This window comes from Oreochromis aureus, linkage group 15 (assembly GCF_013358895.1).
Source record: "Oreochromis aureus strain Israel breed Guangdong linkage group 15, ZZ_aureus, whole genome shotgun sequence".
NCBI lineage: Eukaryota > Metazoa > Chordata > Actinopteri > Cichliformes > Cichlidae > Oreochromis > Oreochromis aureus.
In genome coordinates, this window is record NC_052956.1 from 32,347,179 (window position 1) to 32,356,475 (window position 9,297).

Sequence of the window (9,297 nt, forward strand, 5' to 3'; positions counted from 1 at the left end):
TTAAGTTTCAAAAACAAGCAAGTTTTAGCAGAATTGTGGAAGTTTCCCATTCATTTCAATGGGACAAAAAAAAAGGAAAAAAGCTTAATATTTTAAAAAGTATAACAGTAATAAATACCAAAAGATATAGCCGGAAAGAGCAGAAATAGCAGAATACTGTAAAATTTGAACGGTGAAAATAGCACAAAACCTGAGGAAGCAACAAGAATAAAGAAAGGATAAAGAATAAAGAGAAACAGGAACTCAATAGTGTGGATGCTTAACCAGCAACTATCCGAAAGGAACACTCTTCCTGCAGGGCAACAACTTGACTAGAAACAAATTTAATTAGAGGCTCAGAGTACAGCTGGGTGTTAACAGGCTGCTATTAACATTAAAACATGTCATGAATATGAAAACAAATCATGAACATGATCTGTGCCACCTATGACCGTAAAAAAACAGCGTTGACCCCGCAGAACACTGTATTTTACGCCATAGAGTGGCGCCTTGAGCGCTCCTTCTGAATGGCGGAAAAAGCAGCATTTTTCCCAGGGGTTCAAGGCGCTACTCTTTGGAGTAAAATACTGCGTTCAGTCGGGGACAAGTTCTGGCTTATTAAACGCTTACGTAATTTCGTAACCAGACGCGTTAAAAAAAAATTGCGAATTTTGGCCTAGATTGTTTGCCATACTATTGTAATAAGCAGGGCCACGCACCTACTTCCGGTTCCCGTCTCTCACGAACCTTCTTTCACGCGCCCATTGGCTCCGTTTACGTACAACGTCATTGAATCTGAATGTGCGCGCGGGAGCTTCACACCGAGGAGTTTGAGGAAAACAAGAAAGCTGCAAGAAGGTAAGGGCCGAAGTCGCGTAGAAATTACTACTTTTAGCCCAGTAACTGTTAACACTAACAGCAACGGTGACAGCAGAGTGCTCGGGCAGTTCATGCTAGCCCCACGGTGACAGCGCCTGGGCTGCCGGTCACATAAATAATGGCCGAATTTGTCGCTAAAGTGTGTTAACGTGAATTTACTATGTTAGAAGAAAAACGTTACATTTTTACTGGGCATTAACAGTGTGTAAGTGTAGATGGAATAGTCTCTCTCTTAGATGTTTTAAATGTGAAAACAAATAGACTAAGTTTGGTTTTAAGGCAGATGAAAAGGTAAAGCAAAAAAACCTGCCGTGTGACGATCATCATGAAAACATCGTTGTATCAATCAGCTTTTGCATGCTAGCTCTCTGGCTTAGCTTTCAGTATTAACCGTCAAACAATCAGCGAGCCGAGCGGAGCCGACCTGGTTCTCCTTGGATCATGGCGATGAGGAGCGAGGCCAGAGTGGAGGTGGAGGAGGAGGAAAACTACGGGCCACAGCCTCTATGCAGATTGGAGGTACGTATCCGTCCTTAGTGCACTGTGGTTTCTGTAACACCTGATTTTGTGTGCTGTAGAAGCTCGGAGCTGTGGGTTCGCTGATCCTGCTCCTCTCGGTCAGATCACTGCCAACTGCTGTTGCATTCAGCTGGCAAGAGATGGGATACATGCACTGCAAAGGCCAATGAAACTGATCCACAGGTCGGCGGGTGCGATGGTGCTCATTGTTTGCAATCGTTTTTGTGACCAGTATAGCTTCATTTAGTGTGTGATCAAAAATGACTTCATTCACTAAACTTAAATGCAGATGGACAAGTGTGCTTGCTCTTAGTCTGCCGTCTAAACTCAATTTAATACTTTTCTATTGTCACATTCAGGTATGAGGTGAAATTTGGTCACCTTATTTTTTGTATGACCTTAAGTACAGAGCTATCTAAAACGATCATGGCGTGGATCAGAGGATCTCAAATCCACCTGCACACTCAGACTGCAAGGATTAAAAAAAATATGAGTATGGTATGTTCAAAGTATTATGTGACAAAGCTCTGACAACGTTCAAAGTGTAAAGGAAGGTGGCTTCATTACATATACTGAAGTAATTGTAAATGACCTGATTCTTCTTCTACAATGCGTTCATCGGAGTACGAATGTGTGTGAATGCAGGTTAGTTTGCACTGTGTTTAGAAGTGCTTGTACGAGTGGGTGTGAATGGGTGAATGAGGCATGTTGTATAGAGCGCTTTGAGTACTCCGGGAGAGTAGAAAAGCGCTATATAAGAATCAGTCCATTTACCATTTACACTGAGCAATGAGCTGATTCTTGGAGCACCGGGTGGAAACCATTGATTGATTGATTGATTGATTGATTGATTGATTGATTCATGGAAGGATCCACCCGTCTTTGAACTTGGCCCTTTTTAAAAAAAAAAAAAAATCAGACTGCATTTTATATGCCTATAGTGTTGCTAATAGTGCCCTGTAAGCTCTGCAAGTGGTCAGTAAGACCGAAGAAGCACTTTAAACATTAAATGTATTTGAAGCTTGGATTTAGAATGGGCTGATATGTCAGACAGCATTAAATAATTGCTGAAAAATCAGTATTGGCATTTATAACGACTGATAAATAAAAATGTAAAAAGTAAAGAAGAGGAGGTAGAAAACCCCTTCAGTGAGTCGTGGTTAATGCATAGATTGTCCTCTAGAGGGTGCTCTGCAGCTGCACTGTTTAACACAAACACAACACTGCTGATATGGAAGGAGCACAAGTGAGTAATCCACAGCTTTTTGTGACAGTGAAACCCATTGATTTCTAAATAGTTGGTTCTTATTGTGTTTGTAGGGATTCATAAATAACCACATGTAACAATTGTGTGTGTGTGAGGAAGAAAAATTATCCTGATGCATCAGATTTTTAAATCACCAGATATTGGTATTGGTTTTAATAATCCTATATCAATCAGGCTCTGAACAGAATTGAGTGGTGGCATTAAAAAAATCCAGTTTGTGTCATTTCATTGACTTCTTAAAATCACCGCCCCATGACGCAGGTAAAAATGTTTTTAAAAAGGCCCGTTTTTAATGACATTTCTCCTGTTGTTCTCTATGCCTTCGCTGCTTGGTCCCTCACCAGGATCATATATTGTGTTAAATGAAACTGTCAGTGACTTTGCTCCTAAAATTCTGCATTTCTTACTGAGGCCTTTAAAAGCCAAAAGCCCACTCTGCATGATATCTCATAAATGGCTCTACTCTTTTCCTGGGACTTGATGGGTTCATTCCAGACACAGCGTGGTCCAGAGCAGGTCTGCAGCATAAATAACTTTAACAGGGTTAAAGCCCCAGTAACAAATTCACAGTATTTTACTGTTTCACTGTTGTTGTTGTTGTTTTTATTTTTTAATTAATATGTGGTTTTGTATTTTTTTTGCTATCTTTTACCTCAAAAGAACTTTGGTCAACTATGTTGTTTGTTTTTTAAGTGCTCTATCAAAAATTAAACTGGCTTTTAATCATGGAGTGTGCAAGACCCTACAGCTTCTTAAAAAACTCTTTCTGTGAATTTAGCTTTAGCTCTTTGTTTTGATGCCTCTGCACACAGCAATGTGGAATCAGTGCCAGTGACATCAAAAAGCTGGAGGATGCAGGATTCCACACCATTGAAGCAGTGGCCTACGCTCCCAAGAAGGAGCTGCTCAACATCAAGGGCATCAGTGAGGCCAAGGCTGACAAGATCCTGGTAAGGAACGACAGTCGTTTGATTCGGTATCTCAGAGGAATGTGAAAGCTGGCATTGTGTGGAGGAGACTGCATATGGTTGTATCTGATTTACAGATAAAACAGATACATTGTAGAGGCACATTAGTGTGCTTCTGTACTTTCTCCAAGTGCTGCTGGTTTGAACATCAGTGCATGCTGTTAAAGAAGACATGGTTTCCACTCTGTAGTAATATCCATGTCGACCCTAATGGATTTTATAAAATGGGAAATAAGGAATTCTAATATGAAATACATCATAGGAATTGAGTTTTTCATGGTCTTCAGCCAGAGCGCGCACAGCTGTGTGGGAGGCTGCAGGCAAAAGTGCCAGAAAAACCAAAGACACGCTTCCTCAAAGAGCTGCGTCTACACCTGCGAATCAGTGCTCAGCCCAAGTGAACGTGGTCAATTAAGAGGGTCACTGAACCACAACTAAGGCTAGGTCTCACAAATGAAACTGCTGTGAACAAGGTGGTTTTTTGTGTGTGTGTTTGGGGGGGGGTCTGGGGGGTCTTTGTCCCGTCTTCCTGCCTTCAACCCCAATCAGTCGCGGCAGATGGCCACCCATCACCAAGAGTATTTCTGCTGGAAGTCTTTTCCTGTTAAAAGGGTGTTTTGCCTTCCCACTATCACACTTTGCTTGCTCATAGAGGGTCATCTGAACGTTGTGGGGTCTTTACTCTACAAGATAAAGTGTCTCAAGGCCAGTGTTGTTTTGATTAGGCCCTGTATAAATAAAACTGAATTGCTTTCATTTACCTTTTCCCTCAGACTGAAGCTGCCAAACTGGTGCCAATGGGCTTCACCACAGCTACTGAGTTCCATCAGAGGAGAGCCGAGATTATCCAGATCTCTACAGGCTCCAAGGAGCTGGACAAACTCCTGCAGGGTTAGTTTAATGAAGCTCATGTTTCACTGAGGAGATCTCCCTGATTAGCAGTTCATAGTTATGCAGCAAACACGATGCCAGTGATGGTTATGTGCCCTAAGCTGGTTTTATTACCGGTAGATTTAAACTAGGGATGTTCCTCGTGACCACCATTTAAATAAAAGTTGCAAACAAAAACAACAAATCATGCCGCAGTTTTTTTTTTTCCTACTTATCTGAAGTCGGGCAGCAGCAGGAAGGCCCAGTCTCACACATCAAATTGAAACCTTTTTGCTCTCCTACAGGTGGGATTGAGACGGGTTCCATCACAGAGATGTTTGGAGAGTTTCGGACGGGGAAAACCCAGCTGTGCCACACACTCGCCGTCACCTGCCAGGTACAGTGTGTTCAACAAGCCTAAGTGGTGCCAGGAGAAGTTAAAAAGCCAGTTTCTATCCATCAGTGTGTGTTATGGAGGATCACAAGCAGCTCGCTCAGAAACTTTTAGGATTGCTTTACAAATCAGTTGTTGATCTAGAGAGATGTAACCATGGTGACCATCCACAGCTACCCATTGATCAGGGAGGCGGAGAAGGCAAAGCCATGTACATCGACACAGAAGGAACCTTCAGACCAGAGAGACTGCTCGCTGTTGCCGAGAGGTGAGACGGTGCTCCTTTGTTTTCAGTATTCAGTTCAGAGCTCAAAGAAGTAGTAACTGACCCAGAATAAAAATCTATAAACCCATCATTAATTTCAGTGTTGTTGATTTTATTACTCTTATTGGAGCCATATGTGTTGTCTCTCTGTGCCGTCAGGTATGGGCTAGTAGGCAGTGACGTTTTGGATAACGTGGCCTATGCCCGGGCCTTCAACACAGACCACCAGACTCAGCTGCTCTATCAAGCTTCTGCAATGATGGCGGAGTCCAGGTTAGTCACAAACCTACGGACTGTGTAGAAGTGTTCAGGTGAATCTTTGAAGGATGGTTATTTTTATCATTATTATTATTTTTTTAGCCTAATTTCACTTAAACAAAAACTAGGAAGTGCAGTGAGAGGACATGTGGAAACTTGGTTCTACAGTAGGACTGAAAACTGGATGTAAATGTCATGATTTATGTAAGACGTACAGAGCCTGTATTGTATAATGGTGTCAACATGGAATATCTTCATGTTTGTCCATCAGCTCAAGTGAATTTTTGAATTCAATTTTTAGATTTAGTTAACCCTAGCTGTGATAGTGCGTTTGGACTGACTCGAGAAATGAAATCGCTTCTCAGTCATTTCTTAAACATTAGTCAGATTAAAAACGAGAGAAAAATGCTGAGAAAGTTCACGTTTGATTTTAATCAGATTATAAAATGTCTTGCTTGAATCACAACATCACACAGACAGGTTTTATTATTTTCCAATGACTGTAGAAGTAATGAAGCAATTTCTTATCCCAATAATAAAGATCTGTATCATCATATAGTGCCTTTCTTTGTAAATTCAGTTCATTCTTTATACAAATAAACAATAATACAGTCTTTTCTTTTTTACATTTAATTGAAATAATCAAAAATGAAATAAATATTGGCATTAGTGATACACACTGGCTACCTCTCCTATCATCACTGCTCCTGTACGGTCGTCAGAAAACTAGCCTGTGTGCAAACGTCAGAGTGTGCAGTCTCTGATGAAGTGCACAGTTCAGCTCATACAAGGATGTGTTGTACAGCTTGTCTAGATATCTGTTGTCACAGTGAGTGTTGGACCGACACTCGTGATACAAGCGAGGGAACCCGACTTGTCGAGTGTTTCGACCAATGTACAAAATTGTAATGGCTGCCATTTTCTCTGTGAGTCTTAATTCTATGGCGTGCCGCAGGTACAACCCCGTTTAGTAACTGTCCCCATTTGTTTTCGCTGATGGTGCCACGGTGGAAACTGTCATCTTGCAGTAAACGCTGTGTTTTGCGACACCACGAAATAACACTGTTTGTCCCTGTGTTTGTCAGGTATGCTCTGCTGATAGTAGACAGTGCCACAGCTCTGTACAGAACTGACTACTCAGGCAGAGGAGAGCTGTCAGCCAGGCAGGGACACCTGGGCCGTTTCCTGCGTATGCTGCTCAGGCTGGCGGACGAGGTCAGCTCTCACACCCTTACAGATTCTTTGGTTTGAATTGTACACTCCACGAATCAGTGATCACCTCAGGTGCCAGTAATGTACAGATACTTGTGTTAACTATATTGTGGTTAAAGTTGAAGTACTAATTGAACTTCTATACTCAAAGTAAAAAGTAGGTATTTGGGGCACATCTTGCCCAAGAATATTTGGCATGCAGTCTGGAGCAGACGAGGATCGAACTACCAACCTTTCAATTAGTAGGTGACCTGCTCTACCACCTGAGCTACAGCCACCCCTAATATAATAATAAAATCATATTATTTTATTACAGTAATATGATTGAGATCTAATGTTATATATCCCAAATCCGCTGCAGCGCGGTCTCTGTTCACACATGCTGCTTATGAGGCGCCTGACAGTCAGCACCTGGGGTATCATGGGCGCATCCAATATCCTCAACTCTCCTGCTCAACCCACAAATGCATTTTCGTTACTAATGTGGCACCTTTTAAAGGAAACTAACAGGCTTTCTAATGGTATAAGATTTGTCATCAAGAATAATTGTTACAAAGAAGGACTAAACACAAATTAGCTTAATTTTCCTTAATCATAAGATCAGTTTTAGTGGTGCAGTGTGGGGAATTAAATCACTTGGAATAATTTCTACTGTGAGTAGATTTAGGATTTATATCAGCCGAATTTAAGATGATGTAAGCAGACATTCCCTGAGTTATAAAGGTGGAATTCAGTGAGTAAATCTAATCAGCATGATCTCTGAGTGAGATTAATTGGATCAGATAAAAACATACCGTTTGTCTATACTCTGCATGGAGCTCTTCACCATTCTGCACTTGTGAATGGCTGACAAATTTTAAAACATTATTACTTCTATAGTTAAATATATGCTGTATTACCAAAAATGATTACTTTTAGCGGACAGTGATAAGTGGAGATTTTCACACCATTCTTTAGGAAAAAAAGCAAGAAAACAGCTCAGTAAAATAAATCGATGTCACTGGAAAATGATATGAAAATAAATGTAAAAAATTATTTAGAGGAAAAATGTTCCCATTAGTGTTAAATGTATGTAAAAGGTTGAACTCATTTTAAATACTTTATATTCTGTTAAATATACAGAATCACTCTATAAATCACGTTTGCAGCGGCTGTCCTGTGAGGATCTCTGAATCTCTGTTATCAATCTATTTTACTATTCTTAGTTTTTGTCACAGAAATTATAAAGTATAAGGCTTGAGCGATGTGTGACATGGTTAACTGTCTATATCTACAGGGGACATTAAAATATTAGTGAAAAATGGAGGTGGAGTGTTGGCAAAACAGCTGGCTAAACATATTACTTGGGTGTATCTATCAATTATTTTAGTGATTAGTCCATCGATTAATCTAGTAATTGGATAAACATATTGCATTTTGGCTTGAATTGATGAACCAGTATACTAAAATAAGATTGCATCTTATTTTAAGCATAATGCTTGACCTTCAAAGTGAAATTGGGTCTGGGGGTAAAACATTTAATATGACAGACTCTTTAAACTGTACACACACACACACACACACACACACACACACACACACACACACACAAAACCCGTTCAGCTATCTTAGTGAGGACCCTCATTGACATAATGGTTTCCCTAGCCCCTTACCCTAACCATTAAAAATGAATGCCTAACCCTAACCCTTACCCTAAACCTAACCATAACCTAATTGTAACCCTGACACGAAAACCATGTTTTGAGCCTCAAAAATGGCTTTAAATGCCTTCAAAAATGTGAGGACCGGGTTGTGTGTCCTCACAAGTGACTGCTGGTTCTCACAAGTATAGTAGAATGCAGATTTCGGTCCTCACAAAGATAGCTAGACAAGAACACACACACACACAGTTTATAAAGTGTGACTGTTGATAAGTGTTTAAATCTACAACGGATGATCTGAAGCTGCCTCACTCATGTATGTATCTAAGACATAACTTTTGCCCGACCTGTCCACAGTTTGGCGTTGCTGTGGTAATAACCAACCAAGTGGTAGCACAAGTGGATGGAGCAGCCATGTTTTCTGCAGATCCTAAGAAACCAATTGGTGGCAACATTCTGGCCCACGCCTCCACCACACGGTGTGTTTTTATTCACGATGGCAGTATGATGTCACCACAGGAAGATGACTCTAACAGTGCTCTCTTCTTCACAGCCTGTACTTGAGGAAGGGCAGAGGAGAAACGAGGATCTGTAAAATCTATGACTCGCCCTGCTTGCCCGAGGCTGAAGCCATGTTTGCCATCAATGCTGACGGAGTGGGCGATGCCAAGGACTGAAGCAGCAGGATGTGAGACGCACCTGTTGGATCTGTGTGTGTTTGTCTCGTCACACTGTCACATTTCTAGACAGTCTGTGGCGACAGAAGCATAACTGTATATATATCTATAAAACGTAGGCTGCTCCTCATCTGATGGGACATTTTTATTGTATAACTGCACCAACATGAAGCTGACTAAAGATAAGTCATGAATAAAGAGTTGGATGCAGGAGAGGTCAGCAGTCATTCCGTGTAAAGTATTTCAAGTAGATTTTTCTTTCTTCATTTCAGATTGAGTTAATGTGTTGCCATAAATGGAAAAAAGAACTGTATTAAACAGTATCTGCATTTCACACAGTGCATATTAACGTCTCTGAGTACTGAGTCT

General features: G+C 40.9%; 1 protein-coding gene across 1 annotated transcript; it reads left to right on the forward strand.

Annotated features, from left to right (window-relative positions):
* Positions 1–686: 686 nt before the first annotated feature.
* rad51b (RAD51 paralog B) lies at positions 687–9,277 on the forward strand. The gene is made up of 10 exons (XM_031741639.2): positions 687–837; positions 1,236–1,377; positions 3,457–3,594; positions 4,386–4,503; positions 4,788–4,879; positions 5,050–5,144; positions 5,301–5,414; positions 6,485–6,614; positions 8,609–8,730; positions 8,805–9,277. Exons 2-10 carry the CDS (start codon positions 1,300–1,302, stop codon positions 8,926–8,928), a joined length of 1,011 nt encoding a protein of 336 aa, XP_031597499.1. The 5' UTR covers positions 687–837; positions 1,236–1,299; the 3' UTR covers positions 8,929–9,277.
* The last annotated feature ends 20 nt before the right edge of the window (positions 9,278–9,297 follow it).

Excerpts from the sequence above, each read along its gene's own strand:
- rad51b (XM_031741639.2), top strand. The coding sequence starts at position 1,300 with ATGGCGATGAGGAGCGAGGCCAGAGTGGAGGTGGAGGAGGAGGAAAAC. Across the intron at positions 4,880-5,049 it reads CACTCGCCGTCACCTGCCAG|CTACCCATTGATCAGGGAGG; the intron begins GTACAGTGTGTT and ends GACCATCCACAG. Across the intron at positions 5,145-5,300 it reads CTGCTCGCTGTTGCCGAGAG|GTATGGGCTAGTAGGCAGTG; the intron begins GTGAGACGGTGC and ends CTGTGCCGTCAG.